At 40.2% G+C, this 26,719-nt stretch overlaps 2 protein-coding genes, 1 long non-coding RNA gene and 2 other non-coding genes across 24 annotated transcripts in view; 3 read left to right on the top strand and 2 right to left on the bottom strand.

The window, feature by feature from the left end:
• LOC118420653 (2-aminoadipate transaminase-like) overlaps window positions 1-1,519 on the bottom strand; it is a 29,820-nt gene extending 28,301 nt beyond the window's left edge. The window contains exons 1-3 of one of the 4 annotated variants that reach the window (XM_035827530.1): window positions 1,425-1,519; window positions 787-959; window positions 223-338 (exon numbers count right to left, since the gene is read on the bottom strand). In XM_035827530.1, the coding sequence (XP_035683423.1) occupies window positions 223-338; window positions 787-942 (272 nt within the window). In that variant the 5' untranslated portion in view covers window positions 943-959; window positions 1,425-1,519. Of the gene's footprint in view, window positions 1-222; window positions 339-786; window positions 960-1,352 lie in introns of all 4 variants that reach the window. The other 3 variants (XM_035827531.1, XM_035827529.1, XM_035827532.1) reach the window with 3 other exon arrangements.
• A 2,288-nt stretch (window positions 1,520-3,807) lies between these two features.
• On the top strand, window positions 3,808-22,124 carry LOC118420626 (far upstream element-binding protein 1-like). Of its 17 annotated transcripts, none has more exons than XM_035827481.1 (25): window positions 3,808-3,974; window positions 8,277-8,352; window positions 9,364-9,405; window positions 10,018-10,057; window positions 10,475-10,530; window positions 10,966-11,037; window positions 11,599-11,656; window positions 11,764-11,935; window positions 12,346-12,444; window positions 12,734-12,790; window positions 13,022-13,126; window positions 13,899-14,001; window positions 14,326-14,426; window positions 14,831-14,875; window positions 15,411-15,716; window positions 15,931-15,942; window positions 16,232-16,276; window positions 16,852-16,922; window positions 17,414-17,495; window positions 17,855-17,879; window positions 18,318-18,428; window positions 19,340-19,414; window positions 19,752-19,913; window positions 20,540-20,655; window positions 21,325-22,124. In XM_035827481.1, the coding sequence occupies exons 1-25, from the start codon at window positions 3,879-3,881 to the stop codon at window positions 21,331-21,333; spliced, it is 2,136 nt and encodes a 711-aa protein (XP_035683374.1). In that variant the 5' UTR covers window positions 3,808-3,878; the 3' UTR covers window positions 21,334-22,124. The 17 variants fall into 17 exon arrangements, with proteins under 17 accessions (XP_035683374.1, XP_035683371.1, XP_035683366.1 ...); XM_035827478.1 differs by having other exon boundaries at window positions 10,457-10,530; XM_035827473.1 differs by having other exon boundaries at window positions 8,277-8,397.
• Window positions 16,630-22,279, bottom strand: LOC118420628. The gene is made up of 3 exons (XR_004831775.1): window positions 22,145-22,279; window positions 18,269-18,272; window positions 16,630-16,642 (listed from the first exon to the last, which is right to left on the bottom strand). It is a non-coding gene; the product is annotated as an uncharacterized LOC118420628 (long non-coding RNA).
• Window positions 17,613-17,758, top strand: LOC118422107. The gene has a single exon (XR_004831883.1). It is a non-coding gene; the product is annotated as a small nucleolar RNA SNORA62/SNORA6 family (small nucleolar RNA).
• Window positions 20,018-20,164, top strand: LOC118422106. The gene has a single exon (XR_004831882.1). It is a non-coding gene; the product is annotated as a small nucleolar RNA SNORA62/SNORA6 family (small nucleolar RNA).
• Window positions 22,280-26,719: the final 4,440 nt, after the last annotated feature.

The following is a 26,719-nucleotide window of genomic DNA, read 5'->3' as shown; positions in this document are numbered from 1 at the left end:
AATACTTTTGGAGAGAGTTGTCAAAAAAGTTCCATTCTCTATAATTTTCAAGCAGACCTATCGGATGCAAAGCATATTATTAAACATCCAAGGAGCCAACCAGTCCAAGTAAGTCACTGTAAGGTACTGTAGGCCTGTTGGATACTACCAGGTAATGGCCATTTGGGTTCTGCCTTGACACCAATAGCTCTGTTTGGAGATGACATTCTATCATTGCAGTACCTGTCAACTTGATATCTGTAATGCCTGGTGAGGAAAGAAGCCAGCTCTTTCCTGTAAGCTACGTCTCCGTTTCGTGATCCGTACTGGAACAGGAACCCCTCCTTCTCTTCTCTAGCCTGGATTACAATTACAAAGTGTAAAAGTCAGTGGTGCACGGCTTAAAAACATTGCCCCACATAGATAAACTTCTAGATAATTTCTTCAGTTGTTACTTCAATGTACACATACATGTACTAGTACTTCATGAAAAATCATATTTTACTGTTAACGTTGAAATGTTCACTGTGGTTTTTCACAGTGACTTCATCACTGTTAATTCATGACATTGCAAATATACATTTTTGATATATTATATAGCTGTATAGAATAGACACTTGTTACTTTTTACTGTCTTTATCCTTGCAATTAGCCTTCAGGCATGAATTTGTAAATAAATCAATAAATCAAATCAATCATTAAGTAAGTAAATACTAGTACTGTACGTACTACAACGTTGTTTCTATCTAGATCTGTTTCAACCAAGTCCCAAGAAAATGAATGAATTTACAGTACTCCAAAACTTACCATTCTATGTTCAGTGGCTACTCTCATGATGCTGGCACATTGTTGGAGGATGGCGTATGCTGGGGCTCCAATCTGCAAGTTTATCCTCCCATTCTCAAACATGTTCTGTTCGTCGTATGCATCCTTCGCATCCACTTTGTCAGTTGTACTGGACATGGTGCAGCTGCCCCTGACTATATAAAGAAGAATATTATTATTTGAAAATGAAAAAGAGTGAGACAAATTTACTATGTTTGGGAGTCAAATCTGTGACTCAAATAAGATTTGACAAGCCCCTACAGTCGTACTTTAGCAAGGGTGTTTATATATCGTCCTTTATAGTAATATGAGGTAGGCAGGAGTTGAAATACATACACCTCAAGCAAGGACGTTTTTGGAACTGTAAAGCTATATATGTACTACATGCAGTACTACTAAAGTATGCTCTCAATACAAATGCTTTGTTTGTACATTGGTTTGTATCACTCTTGTACCGTTGCATGTTGACTGTCTGAAGACAAAAAGTTAAGAGAAAGTTTTAAAAGTTCAACATTATTTTTCTTACTCTTTGCTTGATTGCTATTTACCTTATACTTGGCGCCCACTTTACAGCAGTTCACTCTATGTACGGAATAGATCACTAGAAGACAGCTACGCACCTGAGTTTTAACAGGACACGCCCCCTTGAAGAGCTGGTTTCATCCTTTTAAATTTGATCACCTGTCTTACCATGTGTCTGTTGTTGCAAAGTTTAGGGTTCGATGAAAGAGCTGGGCTGTCTGCCTGGGCTGTCTACCTGGGCTGTCTACCTGGCCTGGCTATCACGTCAGGCTACTCAGAACCCCCCATTCATAGCCCCATCATATGTCACTCAGCTGATTGACAAGCATAGTAATTGCTAATCTCTAACCCTGCTAGTGACCTAAGGTTGGCCTGTCCATGTGCACCACTGGCTGGGCCCTTCGGGAATGTGTCTGGAGGCCTTCCTTGCAGGAACACAAGTACCAGCACTGTGTGTGTGTGTGTGTGTGTGTGTGTGTGTGTGTGTGTGTGTGTTTGTGTGTGTGTGTGTGTGTGTGTTAAATTTGTTTCTTTATTGAATATCTATCTTCTAGGACAGAAAATCTCAGCTCGCACAACAAGAAGGACGAGCATAAATCACTGTAAAGCTAAAATTGTACTGACCAAGGGGGGTATAATTACATGTACCTCCTTGTTCTCTATACTAGTATGCCATATTGACATATACACTCTCGGTCAGGTTTCTCCCCAGAATTTTTAGTATAGTGGAGAGACTGGCAAAAATAACCTGACGGTAAGATGATTATTTTGGAAAACCTAATCTTATTTTCTGACAAGTTTAGATTGTAAAATGTAAAGATTGTGAAGTATACCTCATAATCACGTTTGCACTGTTTTAAAAGTGTTTTCCTGAAAATGGGATCATTTTGCAATGACAGAAGGTGTCAAGTTCTCCAAGAATAATAGCAATTCCTTTAGCAATAGTGAAACGACTATTGTTTTGATCATCGCCCATTCACAATTGCAAGTTTTTGCAGCCAATGCTGATTGGAAAAGTGACACCGCTTGGCACAAAAATCTGTGAATTGTCATGAATGTTAGCAAACCTAACCAGGAAAATAGGAAGAAACACACTAAATTTTAAAAGTAGTAACGTTATAGTGGTGCTGGGCCAGGAACATAGTGGAGGGCCGCCCTTGTTCCATCCCCTGGTGAGGACCCTGTCGGTAGTCACATAGCCTTTTTGAGGCTGTGGATTGTTATCCACAATTTACAACTTTTGTGTCCAGGACAGAGCCAAATCCTCTCCTTCCATTGCCAATAATCTCTCCACCCCCTTGTACAATTGGATGGAGTGGGGAAAGTCCTGTATTACCAGCACAGCTTTTGTGACATGTCAAAGGATATGAACCTAGGACCTGTTTTCTAGGTCAAACATTTACCCAACACAACAAGGTAGGAGTCCGAGAAGATTGGCCAGGCAAGATTTCACCTCAGGGGCATATATGAACAAACAAAATACAAACTTAGTAATTACTAGCTTGCAATTTTCAGACCAATCTAGTACATACACAAGTAATGCCATATTGCCGGAATAACAAGAAAGCCTTACCGTTATAAAATCTTTTTACAAAATAGAATGATAAAGGAGTATCTTCTAGGGTCTAGACTTATAGGTTTTATCAAGGTTTTATATAACATGTGAAATCGGAGTCATTTGTTACTTTGCAAATACTTCATTTTAGGAATAGTCCTGACTAACAGCTTTTAGGAATACATGTAGTCCTGAAATGCAAAATTAAACAGCTTCAAAATTAGGATCTGGGACTACACAGTGCTGGTACTTGTGTTCCTGCAAGGAAGGCCTCCCAGACACATTCCCGAAGGGCCCACCAGTGGTGCACATGGACAGGCCAACCTCAGGTCACTAGCAGGGTTAGAGATTAGCAATTACTATGCTTGTCAATCAGCTGAGGGGCTATGAATGGGGGGTTCTGAGTAGCCTGACGTGATAGCCAGGCCAGGTAGACAGCCCAGGTAGACAGCCCAGGCAGACAGCCCAGCTCTTTCATCAAACCCCAAAGTTTAAGGGCGACAGGACAAAGAGAGAGAGTTTCAGACACACCAACATACGTGTGTAAACCAAAGTAAAGGATTATTCGTCTATCATTCATCTAGTTCTTTTTTAGTTTCAAGATGCTTGGCTTTTATATTAATTTTTTTCGTCAGAGTATGTATAAATATATCGATTAAAAATCTGTATTTTAATGCCCTCTAATTGCCTCCAGGCAAAGGTCAAATTTTAGAATATTCTATTTAAGAGATTGTAATGGGGGGATTTATTGTCTTGTGTCTATTCATTATTGCTTTGCAACTTTGTTATGAGTTGAATTTCAATGTCCAAAATTTAATATTTTTTTAATATTTGATAATTATTTGCGTATTTGAGTGTATTTAAAACAACATTATTTGTACAACTAGAAATTTTGTTTTTGTTGAAATCTTCATTCTACCTACAGAAGATACCATAATTTTCTACCCACAATGCATCTGGCAGGAAACACACATTTCGCAGCCACCATTTTGTCAAGATGATGGACTATTCAGCGGTGGCGCCTCCATCGGCGATGTCGACGCCAGAAACACAAAATGCAGCGTTTGCAGACGCCTTACAGAGAGCAAGACAGGTGAAGAAGAGTATTTTCTCAAATTTTGTCGGAATAATTTTTGTCTGTAGGCTGGATATTTCGAGAAACCACGTCCTGAAGTTTTGGAGTCGACGCGCGCGCAGTGCCGACTGTGACATGACCGCGTGCTAGCAAATAATGTCTTGTTTGTCAAGCACGGATTCACTAGCAAAATCTTAAATACTTAACTTAAAATTAGGAGTTTTTAAACCCAGAGTTGGGAAATCTTTTTGCCTAAGAAATCTGTGTATCGTTACCTGTAAAATATATTGGTAGGTTGAGAGCCGAATTGAATTTTTAGGTGGTAAAGTCGACGATTTGCACATGCCGCCAGCTTCTGTGTAGCTTCAGCTTGATTTGTGTGGCACTTAGATTTGATTGAGATTTTTTAACTAATTTAAACATCTTATGTGCAAAGTCTTCAGTTATTCAGTTAACGTAGACGTTATTTTACCAATCCCAAACGTCATGTAAGAAGTAGCTGAAAGGATTGGACGTTTGCAGCGAAAACTTCGCCGTTTCTCGTGCGAAAATTTGCGGCGTGGTCAGAAGAAGAAAGCTCCTTTGTTCTCTTGAATGGCGTGCTCTCGCCTCTGAAGCGGAAATACCAAGTCTGCGTTTCGTGGACAGTCTGGGTTCGGATGGCGAAAAAATTGTAAAAACAACTGGGCATGTGCAGAGCTTTCATGATATAATTTTTTTTCTTGCCAAATTTTACTGAAAGTACTTGATGGTATGTCTCACTATGCAAACAGATGTTTGCTGTCATATACAAGGACTGACGTGGGCCATACAAAAGTTAAGAGCTTCTCGAGTTAGCACCTTACCATGTCTTGTTTCAGTGTCATATTGAAGTCATAGAAAGGCTTTGCAATTCTAATAAATCAAGTCAAAGGTTGACTTTAATGTAAATGATTGCCTTTGCTAATTTATAATCAAAATTTAAATGTCAATAATGTCAAACTCAATATTTGAAAGGTTGCAACTTTTTATGTTGAAGGGTTATCAGAAGAAATATCACTGCACCTATATTTGTAGGAAATAATGTATTTTACCAAATGTCATCTTTTTTTCATATTGGAAATTCGGTTACTAGTCTTTTCGTCCCCTAGACCATTCGTCCCCGTCCTCGGCATGGACGTTTCGTCCTCGCATGATGCTTGTCCATGCAACAAGTTATTGTCAAGTCACAAAATTTCTATAAGAGTTTTTATCAAACTTCTATTAAAAAAAGTACATTTTTGATTTGTTTTAGTCTTCCACTTTCGATAACCGGCACAAAACGGACGAGTAAAAAATTTTCATGCCGCCAGGTCCGCCATCTTGGATGTTTACGCATGTTGCAAAGCGCTCGTGCACACCTTTTACCGAGTTTGTCTGAGTAAATAAGCAAACTTATAGGAAACTTTAATAACATAATCGACTGTATGCACATTTTGAAAAACTTTAAGATATTCATGTTGGTGAATTCACCAATGATCCGGACCGACTGGAATTACATTGTAGTCAGAGTATGGCGCCGTCCAACGAAGGACTGAGCAACTATTTTCCCGATATAAGCGGTCGGAAAATGCTTTCAAAGTATTAGATTTAATCATCTACGGAATAGGACGTGATAAAATGTCTTATAAGTTGCCTTTGGGGGGTTAAACACTGTAACATGACGAGGACGAAAAAACCATGACGAGGACGAAACATCCAAAACGGGGACGAAAGGACTAGGGGACGAAAGATCTAGGGGACGAAAAGACCTGATACCGGAAATTCTTGGTCCTTTAATTCTCTGTTCAAGTATAAGATGTGCATCCAAATTGAAAACAGGGCAGAAATCTTTATGTGGATACCAAGTAGTCTTTGACAAAAGTAGAAACAAGAAACATCTGGAACCACCAAGATTTGGCAAGCAGTAAAGAAAGTTATGTCTGGGGCACAGGGGCAAATTTTCCCTTTATTTCTTGTTTTAAAACTTTCTGGTTGTCTGGTTTACAGTCACACTGTACTTTTGTGGTATATTTGCAATCCATAAGGTAATATTTTACATCAATGAAGGTTCGACATCCAGGTAATAAGATTAAAGATATGACAAATAACATTTGCTTGAGTAACTGCTATTTGGCATTCGGTTAAACTTAAAGCTAGTGTTGTTTTGATTGTGAACCTCTTACAGTATTTTTGGTCTCGAGGATCAGGTGTTTGTCTGTACTGCATAGACACGCTACCCACTGAAAAAAAGCTCTTGCCCCCAGGGAAGGCTAGACAAGTTGGTATGTGGTTCTGAAACATTGCTGACATAAGTAGTACTTGATGACAAAAAATTCAGCCAGTCTGCTAGTCCTGAGAAAAATTGACTCACAGCCTGTAATCCAAAGTGGTATTGCAGTCAAAAAGTCACGATGCTGAGGGCCATTTTAGTTTATTTACTACAGACCAAATATGGATAGGGTCGGGGTCTGTTTACTAGTTCAGTCCAGAATAAATGTTTGGACTCTGAAGAAGTTTGGTTAGCTGGCAGTTTTACAAAATGACTTGTGAAAGCTGCTTGAGAAAGTAATAACTTGTAAGAGCCTTTATAGTGTTACGCTGTCTTGATTGATCCAGTGTTCATGTGCGGAATGCTCCCCTCAAAATTAAGCTGTCAGTTTCAGCTCTGCCCAATCAAGGTTAGCCAGTACAATCTGATGAGGTTTGTGCATGCTCATCAATTTATGCCGCAATATTGGACAGTAGTCCCCTAACAATGTAGATACACTGCCTGGTTAATTACATCCATGTTTTCTTGGTTTATGGCCTTGGCATTTGGTCTGACTACAGGGAAGATTTGATAATGCTGAGATTGAAAATATGCAAATCATAACCTCAGTGATTCCTTCTTTCCAGTCCTCTGTTTTAAGTTATCTATATGTCCTTGAATTAACTACGGAAGGTCAGAGTTAAAAGCCCAGAAGGAATGTACTGTGATTGGATAACATGAAAAGTCTGTGCCAAGGGAAGTAAAAGGTTGCCTTGGGCAGTTCAAAACTGGGTGCTGACATGTCTTGCATATATCACTTCTTGTATTGTGTCATACTGGTCGTCTCAATGTCTTTGGCATCATTTTCTGAAATCAGGTTTCCAAGACTGCAGATGTGTTCGGTATGTCAACATTTTGCACCATAAATTGTCATTAAAAAGGCTTTCTTTGAGGACTTAGTCATTTTTGTATTTATATCAAGGATTTTGTTTATTGCAGCATAATTTCTGGGGTTTGTTTCCTTAGCTGATGTCATTATTGCAGCTCTTATTTAATGGAATAGCCTGTTGCAGTATTGATTTTGTATCTTTGGGGAAAGCCTGTAAAGCCCTATATTTGCAAAACAAGTACTAAGGGTTATAAAATATGCATTACCCCTCAGTTGTGTAGTCAGAATAAAAGGGCATGAATAATACCCTGAGTAATTTTCCTCTGGTTGATAAATGCAGTATAGTGTAGTTGTTCTTGAGGCTATCATGCATCGACAATAGAAGCAATACTGATTGTTCTATGAATTTCACAGTACATTCAATTGTTAGCTTTTGTGGGCTCTTGGATATAAGGTGAATTGTGGTGAAGGCTGAATGGCTTTCTGTAAGGCTACCATTTTCAGCTACTAGAAACAGATCTCTTGCAAAGCACTCCTGGGGTCATACTTGGACATGACCTGAAAGTTATTTCCATCCTTTTCAAAGAGTCAGCTTGCAGCTCAGGAATGTGACTGTAAAATATAGGGCAGTAGTTTGTATTTTTGAAGTCAAGGGGTCTGTGCTTAAATGTTTATAGTCATAGGATGAACATACCAAAGAGTTACAGATACTGGGGAACTAGAACTGTAAAAGGGTCGCTCACATGTCTCTGGCGGTATGCCATGGACAAGGAATTTGGCCCCTTGATCTTCCAGTTGCCAGCAGTGACTTGTTTCATCGTAATTCAGCTGTCAATAGCTGTCACTGTCCTAAACTAAAAAGTAAGAGCAATCCTAGTAGAAAGGATTTAGTTTCAATGGAACACCATAAATGTAGATTAAGTTTCAATGGAATACCATAAATTTTGAAACTTCAACGGCGTTGTTATTTTGTCAGTTTTGCAGATACATATTTCTAGCGTATTGCTGTTGTATCAAAGAATAGGCAGCTGCTAGTAAGTTTAAAACATCATAGAAATCTAATTTCCCCTCCTGCAGTGAAATAAAAAGGAAAAAAAATGGGTTTACAGTAGTACAGAATATTTAGTCAAATAGTAGTAATGCGGATGTGACTGGTCGCTAATGTTAGAGCATGTCATTTCAGATTGCTGCTAAGATAGGAGGTGACGGCGCTGTCCCCGAAACAGACTCTCGGAAACGAGGGTTGGAAGACGGGCCAGGTGAGCTGAATGGCACACCTGACAACATGTTCCGAGACTACGGAGGTAGAGTTGGAGTTCTTATACCCAGGGCTTTTACCTGGTTCCAAGGGTGTTTAACTGTGAAGAGCCGTGGTGCCAACCAAGTTCACATGACGTTGTTCTGGTGTTGCAACCCACACAACTTGGTATGGGAGAATCATAATAGATATGAAGTCTGCAAGAAGATATCATTATCAGGGGCAAGGCCCACTGTCAATTGGGACTGGCCCTCTTCAAAATAAACTAGTAAACATTAGATTATTTCAGTCAATAAATACTCCTTGAACATTTTTTTTTATTTAAATTGATCTAAAGTTATCAAATCTTAATCCTTACCATTCATAATAACCATTTTTCCCATACTTTAATTCATTTTTCAAACACCTTCGTGAAAAGTCTATGGCAGTTGAAAAAAGATTGCAACACACAAACAACTCAACACACACAAAAAAATTAAACCATGGTCAAAGCCCTGGCGACTTGCTCGTGCAGAACACAAATTCATATAAGCCTAAAAAGTGAATTTATATCTTTATTTTATTATAAAGGCATTCTACCAAAGTTCCAAAAATTTGATATGCTTTAAATCGGCATAAGTGTTCTTTGTGTTCTGCCGACCATGTTCTTTTGCATGCTGTGATAGTTGGGATATCTAATGTGGACACCTTCTGGGTCACAAATAAGTAGTATACAGTGGGCTTGGATGGATTTGAAACAAAAGCCTTCAGTGGTATAGAAGGAGGCTCTTGACTTAAGGATAGGGGTTGAGTGCCAGAGAGAGTGTATGAAAGACTGACTGAAGGTTCAGGAAACCTGTGAGAACACTAAAACTTGGTTTCTAACACCAGCATGCATGCGAAGTAGCTACTTCAAGTCTGAAAGGGACAGTGTGTAAGAGGATTGGATGAACGCCTGGGTGGAAAGACGAGAGTGCGTGGAGAAAGGCAGGTTTCTTGATCCTACATGTACAACTTTGTTCCCCACCTATAGATGGCGAGCCTGAGCCAAAGAAGCTAGCGGCACAGAATGATCGTAAGTAGTTAACTAAACCCGTACCACCAACAAATGTTCACAAAGTTTCCACCGCAGCAAAGCCACAAAGTTTCTGTTACAAAGCATCAGTTTCCTTTTTCCCATCTCTTTTTTGTTTTCCTGCTCAGACGTTCAAACTCTGTGTTGCTGAAGTTCTGTTGTACATGTACCACCAAGAAGGCTGATGGTGTGATTGGACGAAGGGTGGAAGTGAGTGAGCGAAAGAAAAGTACACATAGAAAGAAAAAAAATGTGTGGATGTGTGAGTGTGGTTGAATGACAAGGGGCCCAGGGTCTTGGAAGGTCCCTCGCTGTTTAGGGATGGTATCACCCATCCAGTCTTCTTGGTGGTAGTCTTATTTACCCATCTTCTATAATTGCCATTAATTTCCATTTTTCTAGCAATCATAAAAGCACCTTTTAATCCTCATACAATAACACTGTTAGCCACCAAGAAGGCTGGACATATCTCTAAAGCTGATATTAACCATACTTCTTTAACCATAAGTTGCATAATGCATGGGCTGGGGTGCTACACTTTGCCATACCATCTTCCGTTATTAGTTAGAGGTTGTTGTACAAACTGACCGACATTCATTTTTTCTAACACAGCCATCGGGGCCCAGCTAGCCCAGCAGCTTGCTCAACAGAGGTAAGTTAAAAAAAGTCAGAATTTTCACCAGTTGTGTAAGGTACAGGGTAGCACCTGTATGATGTCACAATCCAACATGGCAGCACCCCCGGATGCCAACGAAAACAAAATGTTTTGCTATCTCAAACCTGTAGATATCAGTGACAAATCTTATATAAGTAGCAGGCTTCACACAACTTTGCCATTATGATTGTTGACTTAGTATCACACCACTGAGTTTGTTTAAGATTATTCTACACATTGCTTGATTTCATAGCATACAATGCTTCTAACGTTTGCTTTTTTCCCCAATTTTCTCATGTGTTGACTTTCATCACACCTTTGCTTTGTCACAAGTGTTCCACCAACCTTATGCTCTGTTGTTGAATGATCCTTGCCGTGTTTATTTCTACCACATAGAAACTTTTCATCTTCCAGGGCTGGAGGTGTTGTCACAGAAGAGTACAGAGTACCCGATAAGATGGTTGGCCTAAGTAAGTATCTTTGCATGAAGTCCATAGAAAAGTATAAAAGAAAGAAATGATAAAGATTAAGAAAGAAATGATGAACACGAAAAAATTAAGGAAGTTGTAACACAAAGTATTCCTGATTCTGGGTGGTAGATTCCTTGGCTAGAATAAGGTGACTCACAGTTTGAACTACCCATGTGCTACTTGATGCATTGTGGATGGTAGGTCAAAGTTGAAGACCTTGAGACATAAATATCTAGGAAGAACTGTCCAAGGCATTCAGCATCGACCTTGTACATGCTCAGTTTGAACAGTCATCTAGCTTATTTGTTTCACTTACGAGAACTAAGGTAACAGAATGCGACTTCATTCATGCTGCACTATTTGTATGGTCAGCCATTACACCAAGTTTGAGAGATGCTGACACTTAAACTGACCATACTTAAAACTATTTTACAGTTATTGGAAGAGGCGGTGAACAGATCACTAGATTGCAAGCAGAGTCAGGATGCAAAGTCCAGATGGCACAGGGTGAGAAGACCTTCCTTGTTATTGTTAATGGATAAGCAAACTATTCACCCTCCCCAACCAATGTTTGTTTTGTTTGCACCTAAGATATTGAAACCTCTCCACTGCAAAATAATGATAAAACGAATGTTTTTGTGATTGTGTTGTTGCGACTCAAAAAGCTCCCTTTGCCGACCTACCGCAAAATTGAAAATAAAGTAATTTGATTTCTTTATTCTGACGTTAACTGCGACCCTTTTGTGATTTTAGATGTCTTCAGTATCAAAAACAAAGCACCAAAGAAGCTCTTCAGGGACATAGTCGAATGTCAATATTGTCTTCCTATGCTTAATGGAGAGATCGACATTAGCCGTACTGGGAGAACTGTGCAATAGAATGATTTTAAGATGAATGATTTTAAGACGATACTGAACTAACCTGTGTGATATCATTGTTGTTATGTCATATGTCAATTTGTCCATGTTTCCCTGCATGTTCGGTCCGCAAAGACCAACATGACCTGGGATCAATGTCACTTTTTTATTTTCTGAAAAAGAATGATTTAAAAAAAATTTATTGTTACAGACAGCGGAGGCTTGCCGGAGAGGGTTTGCACACTCACAGGGACACCTCCATCAATAGAGTAAGTACAACATTCAGATATGAAAACCAGTGGTGTTAAGTGCTATGGTATATGAAAGAGAATACAAAGTCTTTTCTATGCGATATCTAATGATGAGTTTTCTTCAGGCATGCCAAGCGATTGATAGACCAAATCATTGAGAAGGGGAGGAGTAGCGGGGCCACAGAACAGCCAGGTACCACGTTACCCGATGGCTCCATAGTCACAGAGATGATGATACCAGGGAACAAGGTGGGGCTTGTCATCGGCAAGGGAGGCGAGACCATCAGAAGTCTGCAGGTAAGATTCTGCTCTTCTTCTTCAACTACAAACTGGCAACAGTTGCATTTAGGCTTGTTTCTGCAAATATCTTCATCTTATAACAGCAAATTTTTTTATGACCTCTTGTTTTAGATGCACTATAACACAAATTTTTACAAAAACTATGAACTCTTACAAAACATTGCAATGTTACTGGTATGTTTTTTTGGCACAAGCTCAGATGGGGGGGGGGGTACAAACTGAGCCACATTTGGGACGGCATTCTCATTGCTGCAGCGCCACCTACATCGGCTATAATTAGCAGCGATAATTGTATCCAGCCATTCTAACCCTGATGATGGTGTCTGATACTGCAAAACATTGGAAGTAAATACTCCCTGGTTGTGTTTAAAGAACCTTACTATGTTTTCTTTTGTTTTACAATGCAGGAAAGGGCAGGAGTGAAGATGGTGATGATTCAGGATGGACCATACATGAATGCTCCGGAGAAACCTCTCAGAATCACAGGGGACCCACAGAAGACCCAGGTAGGTTCTTCTGAGTTTCTTTCTCTTAGTTCATGATCTTTTAAACTAAAACAGATTTGCCTAATAAGTTGGTTCACGGTTTATACTGCACATGTGCAGTGTGATGCTGTATGGGACGTATGTCAAAGGTGAATGCCCCTGAGACATAAAGAAAACAGGTCTGGACATGTATCAAGCATGGACTGTCTAGAACTGTAACAAGTTAGGGTTATGACGTCAAACGTTCAATCGTCTATTTGGAAGTACATGTATCACCCATGTACTAAAGATGTAGTTTTATCTTTTGCAGAGAGCCAAAGACTTGGTCATGGACCTCATCACAGACAAGGAGCTCGAGGTCGGTGAAGTATGTCGTCAATATTAAACTGAAACCATTGTGTTTCTTCAAACACCTTGAATTATTTTGTCATGTGTACTTAGTAGACAGTTCAACAAAAGGATAAGTGTGTTGTACATTTTGCCTTTGTTTTTAGTTCATTAAGTGGATTGCTGTGGAAAGGGTGGGTTAGCTTACTATACGGTGTGATAGTCATGAGATGTTTTCTAGGGATTCACGGATTGTTCCTGTTTTTTTTAGGGCGAGTTCTTTGGTGGCGGACCACCTGGCATGAGAAGAGGAGGGAGGGACTTCGACACAAACGACTATGGCAGCGCCAGGGGTGGTGGTGGTGGCGGCATGGACGTAAGGAGCACTGTCTGTCCAGGGTTGGACAAGTTTTCTAAAATTGACATGTCCTATCGGGCAAGTAATTAAAAAATTTACTTGCCCGAACCAACTTTTCACTTGCCCGAAATCTAAATGACATTTTTCTATGTACATTCATGGCCTTCAAAGGACTTTTTGTTATTGGCTCTATTTTCTGTGTTAATCAATGCTTGATGTCATGACTTTGAAAAGTAGCAAGTACATCAAAATCTCACTAAATGGAGAAAAGCTAACTTGTCCGATCGGGCAAGTGGGGAAGGACATGCACTTGCCCGATTGGCATTTTCACTTGCCTGGGACTATAGGGCTAGTGGACTTGTTTATCCCTGCTGTCACTAGTGGAATTGTTTACCAATAGACTTTCATAATAGCCTAGGTACCATCCGGGTAGTAGTTTGCTTCTGCTACCTGTGCATTCAAATCTTGTAATGGTAATGTTAGTTAATGAGCAATTTAAGGAATGTTGGAATGCCTGTTCAAACAAGCTTAATTCGCTCATGTGTAGGGACCCATCAGCGCACTCGTTCCAGGACAATTTGAGGCGTTAACGTGGTCATCATATTCCCTTATGAAAGTAGCCCGCAAAATAGTTTGCTAATATTTCATAAGGGAATATCTTGTATAATATCAAAACGCTTTCAAACACGTTTTTGAGAGAATACGATTTAAGAGGTTCACAGTAAGATGTAAGAATACTGCTACATACAAAGATGACTACAATACTCAAGTCCTGCACTATCTCTTTCAGATTCCAGTGCCTCGTTTTGCTGTGGGTATCGTCATTGGGAAGGGAGGAGAGATGATCAAGAAAATCCAGAATGAGAGTGGAGTCAGAGTCCAGTTCAAACCAGGTGAGCAATTTGGGGTGGCCTAAACTATTCTGGGTTTGCTGAAAAATGACTGGTAGAAAGAAAAACAAGTCATTTGTGTCCATAGTACTAAAAATCTCGAAAAGTTCTTAATTGTTTTATTATAGCCATTTTCCGGTGACTTCTCCATGGCGTATTTATGACACCACAAATATTACCACTCTAGAGCCCTCTACTGCAGAATTTTTTTAACTGTGAGCATATAAAACTGCAAAAAAAAACCCGTTCTTCCCCAAAAAGTGTAAATAAATTTACGAGGACCGAACTTGAGGAATTTTAATGACCATTTTGTGCGTCTAATTTCAGACGATGGCCAGAACCCTAACAGAGTGTGCCAGTTGATAGGAGCTCCCGACAGATGCCAGGCTGCCGCCCATACCATCCAAAACCTGGTGGAAGACGCACAGGTACACAACTGAACCATCGTCACCTTAACACACTACGGCGGCTTACCCCTCACCAAAAATCTGCTAACATCGCATTTCCACTGTATCCAGTAATGTTTTCTTTCATCGCTAGTGACTTTGTCAAGCAGGGCTTTTGAGTTTGCTGTGAGCAGGGCTTGAAACATGTATCTCACAAGCTTTGGTGTGCTGATCTTTGGAATTTTTTTTGTACAGTTATATACCATTATGGAAACTTAACATTTCAACCAAATGTGGCTGCTTTTGATTTCGGTGTTGAGCTGCTTGCAAGAATGGTTAAAGCCCTGCTTGAAAGTATATCGCTTGTAGCGTAGGTAGAAATGCGCCATGATATATCTAGACATTGAGAAGTTTAAAACAGCTGTATTCTCATTTTAATGCACCAGGCGGACTTTGGATTTGGTGGGGGACGAGGGTTCGACCCATGGAATGTTAGTACGAGTCTATTTTGGACACAGTTGTGTCAGTTTTGTTTCCGTTGCTTATGTTTTACTTCGCACGTAGCTTTTTAGGTACTTTATTTTTGTTCCTGTTCATTTTGCTTTTTAGCATGTTTGTGCTGTTTGGACCCAATTTTTCTTTTTTTTCTTCATTTTTTAAAAATTCCAGTCAGTTGGCTGGTCAGCCCTCTGCTGTTTTGTCTCCTTGTGCGAAAATGTTCCGTTGGTTTTTATACTTCCTTGCCGCTGGCATTTTGTCTTCGTTGTTGGGTGTTCAAGGGTTTTTCTTGCCTTTCCCTTGGATGAGGCCATGGTAGTGTTTTCAAAAATGAATAATTTTTGTTAACACACGTCAATGAGCAAAGTTCTTTCTTCAGTTTGACTTAAACAGTGCCTTGTCCAAGGGAAAGTTTTTCAGGGAAAAGGTTTCGCTGTCAAAGATCTGTGTTTTTGTATAGGCTCAGCACAGTCCTATAGAAGCTACTGAACAGTCATTTTACAAGTTTTACTCACATCTTCCCAACAGCAACGAGACCAGGCTGGTGGTGGCCCCGGGATGGGGAGAGGCCGCGGGCGTGGAGACTGGGGCCGCGGGCCAGGCGGACCGGGACCCATGCGCACCGACGAGTTCCCTGTACCCAACAACAAATGTGGGCTGGTGATCGGAAAAGGTGGGGAGAGCATCCGCACCATCAACCAACAGTCGGGCGCTCACGTGGAGTTGATGAGAAACCCCCCTCCCCACTGTGAACCTGGCATGAAGATGTTCTCTATCCGTGGCAGCCCGCAGCAGATCGACCACGCCAAACAGCTTATCCACGAGAAAATCTCGGTACGTTCCTTTCCTCCCTACAGCACGATATTCTAACAGGGTGTAGCTGGGAATGTGGCTAGTTTGCATAGCATGGTGAAGTTCTTTTTCTACCTGTCTTGCTGGGAGAGTTATAATCACATTGCTGGGAATTTTCACTGTTTTGCATGATGTGTGGGGTGCTTGGGCGAATGTTTACTCATAGTTGCCACTTCTTGTCTTTTTGTTCTCACAGGACGACATGCACGTAAGTCTACTCTTTTATATCGGAATGAAATTTCTTTTTTTTTTAAACTTAACACCTTTTAGACTTCTTTCTGGAGAATTTTTTTTGAGCATTTGCTGTGCACCTTATCTAAAGTTAAAAGATTCTTAGTGCAACCACAGCACTTTCTTTTTCTCTCACTAACTGGCTTCCTGATAGACTTTTTATGCCTTCGTAACAGAATTTCTACCTTGAACATTTGGTTGACTCCACGGAAGGCGATCCTGAGTTTGCTTTTTCTTACCCCCTTTGTGTGTTTTGTATTGATCAGGAGCCGTTCGGTTTCGGGGACCGACCGTTCCACCCCAGAAAGCATGTTCGTACTGAATTTATTCCTCCACTGTCACAGTTTTTACTGTTTGTTCATGTTTTTCTGTTTTCCTTGTTTCCTGGTACATTTTTGGCCCCCCCAAAGCATGAGCACACAGAGTCTTGTACCAGCACCCTGTATCTAAGGTTCATTAAAACTGGTGCATGACTAGGTCCGAAATATCCCTAGCAGTGGTGGAGCACTAGATACGGAGAGAGGGTGAACCTAACAAGTCAATATTCATCAGAGTTAACTCTGGGCTTCTGCAAAGTTTCTTAGTGGATTGTTAGCCAAAGAGTTGGCTCTTTAAATTTTGAGAAACAGACAGGTATCCAGGCTGTTGTTCAAGATGAAACTAAATCATTAAGTATCCTTCTGAATCAAGAAATTCATACCAGATTATCGGATGTAGTCTGTATTTTGGCCAATGACTTGCATTAGGTTTCACCCTCTCTACCTGCTGATGTTAGCTTATAGCCGACTAACCCCCCTAGTGGTGGCACATTACATGTGGGAACCAGCCTTAATGTGTGTTAGGTGGACAGCTCGGGTAGAGAGACTCATTATTTTCCTTCCTACAGGGTGGACCTCCCGGGCCCCCTGGTGGCCCCGGCGGACCGGGCGGGTTCAACCAGGGACCACCACCACCAAAGTAAGTCTCTTAGAACATAACAGTGCCTATAGTGTATAGCTAATGTCTCTTAGAACATAACAGTGCCTATAGTGTATAGCTAATGTCGCTTAGAACATAACAGTGCCTATAGTGTATAGCTAATGTCGCTTAGAACATAACAGTGCCTATAGTGTATAGCTAATGTCCCTTAGAACATAACAGTGCCTATAGCATATAGCCAATGTCGCTAGACAACCACACAATTCAATCTATTTATGATACCGTTAATCTTGAAATCATTGTGGTTGTTTTTGCGGTTTTGTTGCTGACGTCTACTCATCGAATATGTGTTTCAAATGTACTGCTGCTGTACCTACACAATTCTTTGATTTGTGAAAACTGCCTTTTAACCTTCTACCACCAAATTGATTCCTTGTAGAAAAATAGGAGAATTTACAGTACTTGACTATTTGTTATCTGCTGAAAGACTCTATGAAAAATGAATGTATATTTCATTCTTTTCATTGCAGCCAACCTCCCCCTCCCGGTGGTGGACCACCTCCGTACGCTCCCCAGGGGTGGGGTAACGCATACCAGCAGCAGTGGCAACAGGTTAGTAGGATGCAATACTTTTTAGTGTTAAAAGATGCTAAAGAACCGTGAAATGCTAACACACACAGACATAGATATACTAAACCCTCCATCAAAATTAAGTGTGTAGCATTTACAGTTGCACACTTTTGCTAGAACTCAATGTCCTGCTCATGGATATTGGGTGTATATGTTGTGCGACAGAAAAGCTGGCAGGAATTTCGCTAACACCACAAGGGTTACAGCCCTATGAGTGGAGTTTGATAGTACTCTTTGCCACATCACTACAAACACCAACTTGTCTCACTCTTGATTAGATATGCTAAACTCTCACAATTGTGTTCTTAAATATTAATAGTCTGTAATTTTTCTGCTCACAGGGACAAGGAGGACCAAATGATCCCAGTAAGTAATATTTTAGTCTCTACTTAGTTTTCAATACAATGTTAGTACTGTTCTGTATTAGTCATATTCAGTAAATTGTAAAATGTTGGGGATAGACAACTTTTATTTCCACAGTAATTGCGACACTGCAAATATTTCTTCGCAAATTAAAGCACCTTGAAAGCATTCTTTGCCCTCCTATAGCATAATTTAGTCCTCACAAAAACAAATGAATTGGAGTATAAAAAACGTGGATTTGGGGTCAAAAGGATTCGGCTGAGACACAACGATTAACCAGTTCGACCATTTGTTCAAAAGTCTTCATGATAAAGACAAGAGTGGTACCTATAAAGTATAAAGAAGGGTTTTATAGACAATCCACAGAATGATTCCTTCTCTAAGTTCATTACCACACTGTTTAGAGCTATCACAATGCCTGATGATTTCTCTGCATTACAGACAAGGCAGCCCAAGACAATGCTGCTGCATGGCAGGCCTACTACGCCCAGTACTACAACTGGCAGCAGCAGGCCCAACCACCAGCACCAGGACAGGGACCACCACAGCAAGGTAGGGCTGTGTAGTTTACTGGGAGTGACTTGACTCTAGGACAGGGCTAAATTTTAAAACATGTATTCCTTCCTCTGTTATTGCACTGAGTGGGTTTATGTTATCGGTTTTTCAAAGTCAAACAGTTTTTCCATTTTTCCAGGACAAGATGACACAACATACCCTTGTTCTTACCAGTATTTTGATTCACTTCAAACTTGTTTCCTTGTTTGGTTTTTCAATACTTAAATACTTTGTTCGAATACTGTACTCTGCCATCTGTAACAATAGTTTCATTTGCTCAGTGATTTTAGGATGGCCCCATTGCAAATGCATTTTTCCTGACATGTTCTTATACATGTATGTTACAAGTTGCTTTCAGACACTCAACCAGAACTTCTGAAACACGACTAAAGCATCATTTCAATGCTTTATTATGACTCTCTATGTCTGATTCCAAATCTATTTTCTAAGCCAAGATCCCCATACTCATTGCTCTTCCTACCTCATATTCTTTAAAAGGGTTCCTGGCACAGAAGATCTTGCATATTAATTGATCTTTATGAAAAAAGTTTCCTATGCTTGATTGCATTTTTTACACTCCACATTGACGTTCATGTAAAATGGAAAATTGCATGACCTACTGTTTTTCAACTCTACTGATCCACAGAACAAGAATGAAATCAAATTGATTTTGTTTTCATTGTTCTTTAAGTAGGAGCTGTTTTCCCCCACTTGAAAAATGTTTTTGAACTGTGTTTTTACTCATGACACTGACCAGAGATCTGCTTGTTTGCAGGCCACAGAAAAGATACTCTTGACTGTCCCAGAACAAAAGGCAGGCCTTGTAAGTTGTGTAGCGAGTCCTCCCTTAAGAAAAACCTCTGAACATTTTCACTCACGTTTCTCTCCCATCTGATTTGCCTTTCTAGCTCAACAGCCTGGCGGCGGGAGTGGCCAACAGCCCGACTACTCAAAAGCATGGGAGGAGTATTGGAAGAGGACAGGTAGGCAATCTTGCCAGGCCCTCAAGAAAAGTCATGGTGCACTCTTCTTCCAACGTGTGTAGGGACTTTTCTCTGGTCTCAAAACATTGAACATGTTTTCAGGGTAGTTTTTAAGTTTTTTCACTTGTTTTTTTTCTACCCAAAAGTAATAGTTTTCACCAAATTGTCTCTGTAAAACATGCCCCTTCCCATTCATTGCACAGGAGCAGGAAGATCTGATTCCACAGAAAAAAGTGTATGCACAAGATGTAAAGCAATAGAGAGAAAAACAGGTACGGTGACACGGTTGGTAGTCGGGCTTGCACGATGGGTAACACTTTGGTTTGAACCGTTTTAGGAGAGCAACCGCAGCAGCCACAGCAACAACAGCAGCCACAGCAGCCCGGAGGACAGCAGGGAGCACCTGCACAGCAGCAGACACAGCAGGCTGGACAGCAGGCCGGACAGAGTGGCCAGCCGGACTATACCAAGGCTTGGGAGGAGTACTACAAGAGACAGGGTAAATAGCCATACACATAACACCCCATATAAGAGAAAATAGGTTAACATAGATTTTCACAGGAAGTCAATTTTCAGATGTTCAGGCACACATAGTGGATTGCCTTTGCACACTTTTGCTAGAACTCAGTTTCCTGCTCATGGATATTGGGTGTATATGTTGTGCGACAGAAAAGCTGGCAGGAATTTCGCTAACACCACAAGGGTTTACAGCCCTATGAGTGGAGTTTGATAGTACTCTTTGCCACATCGTTACAAACACCAGCTTGTCTCACTCTTACAGCTAAGGATACAACGTGTTTCTCCTCATCGAAGTATGCAAAGAGGTCATAACTTAGTTGTATTGTTTGGAGTAGGCAGCTTTTTTCAGAGCATTGTAGTTTGGCTATCAGCCAGTTCAAGGGTCCAACTGCACATGCAAACGTTGAAAGGTAAAGATCCCCAACAATTCTTCTGTACACCATGTTTCTTGCTATATTCGAATGGGATTTGCTTATGTCTTAGGGGCCTTCAACTTTGATGTATCACCCAAAGTGCATTACACTATGCACGTGCAGTTCAGATTGTGAACCAGCTTATTCTGAAATGCTGTGCATGTGCTGACTTTGTGTCCTGCTGTCTCTACAGCTCAAAGCCAGCAGCAGCAGCAGGCTGCCCAGCCCCAGCAGGACTACAGCCAGGCCTGGGCTGACTACTACCGCCAGTACGGAGGAGCGCCGGGGCAGAGCCAGCCAGGCCAGCAGGTAAACACTGTCACTGTCAGTTAGCATTGTCGTGTATCTGTGTGTCAAAAAGGTTTTAAAAGTTGTTGAAGGACAGAAGTGGTGTTGAAGCTTGACAGTTGTTGTGGTTTGCTGCATGCATGGAACACGAACATTCCGAAGATGGCTGTGACAACAGGAGAAAATGTTTTACTCCAAAGACTGGATGTGAAGACCAAAGTGATAGATTTGACAAAGATTGGTTGTGGCATGTGTGTAAAGTATGCAAGTAGAATGGTTGACATGCAACTACTGGAACCTAGCACTATACCGTCTGAGATCGAGCACTTTCTGAATGCCACATTCAGATAGTGTTCTCATCTTAGTGCTGTTGTTCCAGTAGCTAGTATGATGTGGTGTAGTCGGTAGTGTTTAACTCGAGACAAAATTTCTGTTTTTCCAGGAGCCAAGGAGTCTTTGAAGACAAGGATTTGGCTAATGCCAGTAAGATTATTCAGTTTTACAGGAACTTCTAAGGAACTGGCCGTATACGTGTAGAGCTTTGGCTGTGGGCAGGCAACTTCTTCCAGTTAATAAGAGAGGTCTTGTTTTACAGTTATTGCAGGCTGAAAACAGCCAGGAGGATGACCAGGTTGGCGTGTGAGAGCGTCCTCACTAACCTCTTCCTTTCTTCTTGTTACACATTTCCAGGGACAGTAAATGTGCAGCGAAGATGTTGATTTGTTTGTTGTGGGATTGCCGAGATTTCTCCATCGATAATGACCCTGCGCCGAAGATCTGGATTGATAAAAATGGGCCCCAACAAATTGCATGTTAGACTGTCCTGTGAAGATAGCGTGTTCCAACATCACTTGTCATGATTATATGCACTCCTAGCATTAATGTATAGATTAAACATGTATTTTAGATTCCGACTAAATGTATTGTGACTTAGATTTGACATACTTGATTATGATTATGATTGTACTTTGTGATGCATAGTGATTGATAAGAAAGGTGTAAAACACGACAGATAACGATGCCATTACCATCTGTTATTGTACTAGTTGGACATTCAATGATCGTATATTCATAGGATATTTTGCACAGATGTTTTTTAGCATACTCCCTATATACCACCCCTTGTTCTCTGATGTGTGTGATAATATACTTCAACTTGACATTGGTGAGAGGCATTTTTCAGTGGTACATGTTTGTGTGTAGGGGTTAAGCAGTGAAATTTTGATGTCGTTTTTGTTGCTCCTTTTTTTCCTTCATGTCTTATAAATGTCTTCTCTACCTAGTAAGTAGCATACCTTGACGGGGCTGGTGGAGCGGAAAGGTCGTGCCTTCGCAAGGTGACAATTTTAGCGTAAGGTATACGTATAACCGCAAGTAGGAACATGTATAATGTGTGTTCTATTGACTGTAGCATTGGTTTATGACAAGACTCGGATGTACTTTGAAGTGCTAGTGCATGCATGTCTAGTGGAAAGACCATGAACAAGATGCCTGAGAAAGCTCCTTCAACAAGTATTGTTTTCTTTTTATGTTTTAACCAGCAGAGGATTCAGTGCGGGAAAGGGGCACTCTAAAATAAAGTACAGGCATCACGTTCAGCTCCGTTTGATTTTGATGTACCGGTGGATAAAATGCGGCATGTGACCAAGAGGTGGATAAAAATGCGGCATGTGACCAAGAAGGGGAATTGAATGAGTGGTCCACCTTGGTCACATGATTTCAGCAATATCTCATGTTTACTGTATATCTTTGATGTATGTTATATGCACCTCATTATTGTTGGTTAAGACTTTTTGATGTTTCATTAAACTGCTTCGTAGAGACATTGCCATGTCTTTCTACATTGCCTTGTACTGTTTCTTGATGTGTGATGCTTTTGATGACCAACCTGTGCTATTGGGTTAACAATGATGAGATTGAAGACATTTGCTTTTCTATGATGCAACCTCCCCCCTTAAAAAGAACAGTTTTTACAATGTCTTTGATGTTGTTGATTATGATTTTGAGTATTATGGTATATTATTTTTGTCTCAAACATGTGAAATTCCCCCAAAGTCTACCACGGGATTCAGCAAATCCGTAAGTACCCATGACCAGTATCAGATGCAAAGGAGCTGGTGCGACATGACAGTTTCTTTTTTGAGGATGAGATTATTATGCATTGATGCAATCTGGGTGAAGAAAAAATGGTTGTTCAGTATTCCGTGTATCCAGCAATTGGCAGAATTTTTTTAAGTTGTATTTTTGGAATGAAAACTCTTCATATGCCTTAACCACACTGTCTCCAGTACAATGTGCATTTTTCAGGAGGAGAATATGATAAAAATGGGCTTCCGTTGATCATTTGCCTGTCAGCAATGCAATGACTTTGTTTTGAAGTTGATCCGAGTAGTTTCATGATGTTTCAATGCCTATGATGGACATTCGATATTAGTTGTTGTTTCTATGGCCAGATGCAATTTTGCAGGAGAAGACCCCCACGGAATGGGACTTCGAGCTTCCAAACCTCACTGTCTTCTGCACCTAGATATTCTCTTTTGTGCCAAATTAGATAGAGCTGTCATAATGTAACATTACTAAGATCTTATGATTCTTTGATGAGCTGGGTGAAATGCCACTTATTGATTAATAATAGTCATGCCACCTTTTCAACTGTTTTTATTTCTGCTGATTTGTTTGAAAATGTATTTTTTGGATCAAAATGACTCTTGATTCTTCCATTGTTTCATGATGTGCACAATGTGTCTTTCATTGCACGTACTGCATATTCTTGCAAATCTTAACAGTGATTGGCAACTTTTTCTCTTGTTCTGTACAATCTTTTATTTCCAAATGAGAAAAAAATGGACATGCATTAGAATAGGACATGCATAAAAATGTTGTCCTGGCCACAAAGTGAAAAATGCACATTCCAGGCAGTAACTAGATTCGTCTGTCATATAAATTCCTCCACTTCCATCCTCTTGCTGACTGAGAGTTAGGATTTCCTTCAGTCCTTCTCCCCTGCTGACAGTTAGGGTTTCTTTTTTTCTCCATACATTATTCCATACACAGAGAGCAACAACTCTTGTATTTCAAACTGGCAACGAAACCAAGGGGTGCCTGTTCAGATATCATATGCCGCAGCTAGCAGTCGTTATTTTGAGCATTTTTTCCTAACTGTAAAGCCAGGCAGAAAAGAGCCACATTGGCTTAAGATAAGATAAGGTGATTACATGTTCTGAAGTCAGCTTTTGAATGTGTGAGAGAGAGAGCGAGTGTGTGAGTGAGTGTGCGTGATATTTCATACCAGAAAGATATTCAAATAGTGAAATACCTGTCAGGAAGGTGTGTTAAACCATCTTGTGAGAGTCTTGCATTAGTGCTGACTTGTACCACTTAAAAAAAACACAGAACTGATCACAAGTGTTACATTTACTCCCATCAGTCTGGCATCAGCATAAAATATTTCCACATACATGTTGTACCATGTAGCTCACTTAAGTCACCAAAACCCCACAAAACAAATCTGATCACTCGTACCACAACATTTTGATGATAACATACAAACTTACTGGAGCAAACGTTTTCCAACTGAACGTTGACCAACTTGCACTATGGTATATTGACATTGTTGGTAACAGGTAAGTCGATCATTCTCCTGCATTATTATATTCCTGATCTTTGTGTCTATCACTTCACAACCCCCTTCCATGAAAACAATCACATAAGTGTACAACTTAAAGAGAGAGTTGCCAATCATCTGTTACTAACCCCATCATCACTTGGTGTTTCTTTTGCATGGTGTTTCTCATTCAATGTAGATATGCTTTGTTCCAAGTGTGGTGCACCTTGTGACATGTTTTTCCTCTATGAATGTTTCCTTTATACTGTGCTGTGTTATTCTGTATTGTTTTTACCCCGTGTGTGTTCCTTGCTGCTTTCTGTAGACAAACGTATTGGTACGCTTTCAATCATGCCGAGTATACTACAAATGCCTTTAACTTATGAGGGCAAGGAAGCTGTTGTCCGTATTTCCATTGGCGTTGGATGTGTTGCTATATCTGTTGTGGATCTGTAAGCCCCAGGTAGTGCAGGTCTGGTGCAGGGTCTTGGACACTGACGGTCACCACGGGTCTGTCCCCCCCTTAAGGCCAGGTGTACTGTGCAGCCAACACACGGTACGAAGCTAGTTGCAAGACATCGTGGACACTTATTTTTTTCTTAAAACGTTCTTGCATTTTAAGACTGACATTTTCTTCATTGACATTGTTGGTGTCTGTTTGAAAGTACATGTATGATCCGTTTGATACATTTCAAGCAGAAGCAAGCTGCAAAATTTGTTTTGTTAGTCCTACTCTTCCATCAGTTCATCCAAATTTATCATGTGAAATTGAATGAAATATCAGGATCTTAAATTGCTATTTTTAATGATGCCTCGTCTAACAGCTAACTCCTTCAAAACCTAAAAACATTTGATGGCAGTATACACTACATATTTTACAATCAGAACATGTTTAGCTTGTATTTCTTTTTAAACGTTCATGCATTACAAAGTAATGACTATGAATTTGTCCTGTTTTTGCTTTGTTGAGACCATATTAAAAACCTGGGTGTGAAAGTATGAGTTGATTCTGTGTTCCATGGGTGATCTGAAGTGTGAAAGGTAAATTGCACAGAAAGATTGTCGAAAACACACTCCATATATTATCCGATATAGCCAAGTAAAGTAATGTTGATAACAGGTGGCAACCTAAAACTCCATGGGTAATCTGAGCCTCTCAATAACTTGAGAGTTGCAGATATTATTTATCCTACACATAAAAGCCCTGTCGGAAGACATCATGCCTGCCAGGTATGTGGACATGGCAACAAAACAAACCCCAGAAAGCTGTGTTTCCACTTAGACTAGACATGGCCCCAAGTACAAGTTTGTTCCCCTAGAACTAGAGTTATACGACATCGTTCCTATGCCAAATGATGTTAACCCTTTTCTTGACATCATAGATACTCGTTTAGGCCATGTTGATTTGATTATATGGATGACATCCTCTGGGAACTCCAAAACTGATGCGAGCGAGCGAATAAAAAAAAAAGTTGCCTCCAGTATGAAATCAAAGTGGCCAGGAAGGTTGAACATAGGACATCAGGTTCAGATCCGGACCTGAAAATGATCCTCTGGACCTGAATGGGACCTGAATTTTCTGTACTCGTACCTCCCCCTACCAACAGCAGATTTTTTTTCTGTCCTTTCATATTTTATTCTTTGACTTTAGATTTATTTTGGCATTCTATGGCATTAGACTATGATTAGTTATCTGTTTTCTGATACTTTTTTTTCAATCTACGGAATATTTGTGCTCATTTTACAGCTGCCTTGCAAAATTTATTGTGTGATCAAAAACTTTTTTTTTTTTTGGAAACGGCCGAAAATTGGTGCGAGCGCGGATGTCATCCATATAATCAAATCAACATGGCCTTACTGATTATGCAAATTGCATGAATTGTCGGTCATGGTCATACGGTGTATTACAGCACCGTTGTGGTTATACCGCCCCTTATGGGGTGGCATACCCTTTCTTCTTGCTGAATACATGACGGGGATGCGCCAGGTCTGAATGAATTATAACAGTTGATCATCTCTACCTAAACAAAACAAATAAGGAAGACTCATCTAATATAGAGGGCATTTCCTCATTAATTATGTAAACGAGCCCGTCATTTGCATAGTTTGAATGGAATAATGATAATTTTCAAATACCAGAGAAATGAAATTCACATCATTTACCACTTATTGTATCGTGTTTTATCTTTGAATCAAGTTTGATCATGCAAGTTAGGACTCATTTATTGATATTTCTCAGTTACTTAACGTTGAATATAACGGATTTTCAAATTTTGCTCATAAAGTATGCAAATTAGCTTCTGGTTTGCATGCTTCTCTCCCCCAAAGAGCTATCCATCACGTGCAAAGCATGACCAAAGCATGTCCAGAACGCAGAAGCTCACAAGTTCAAGTTTGCAGTAACATTACAAGCCGCTAGAGGCCCCAAATCGTATGATTTTTAGGTCTCATCAATATCTACCCATGTATACTTAAATACTA

Source organism: Branchiostoma floridae, chromosome 8 (genome assembly GCF_000003815.2).
Source record: "Branchiostoma floridae strain S238N-H82 chromosome 8, Bfl_VNyyK, whole genome shotgun sequence".
Lineage (NCBI taxonomy): Eukaryota > Metazoa > Chordata > Leptocardii > Amphioxiformes > Branchiostomatidae > Branchiostoma > Branchiostoma floridae.
This window is presented reverse-complemented; position numbering and strand designations above follow the sequence as displayed.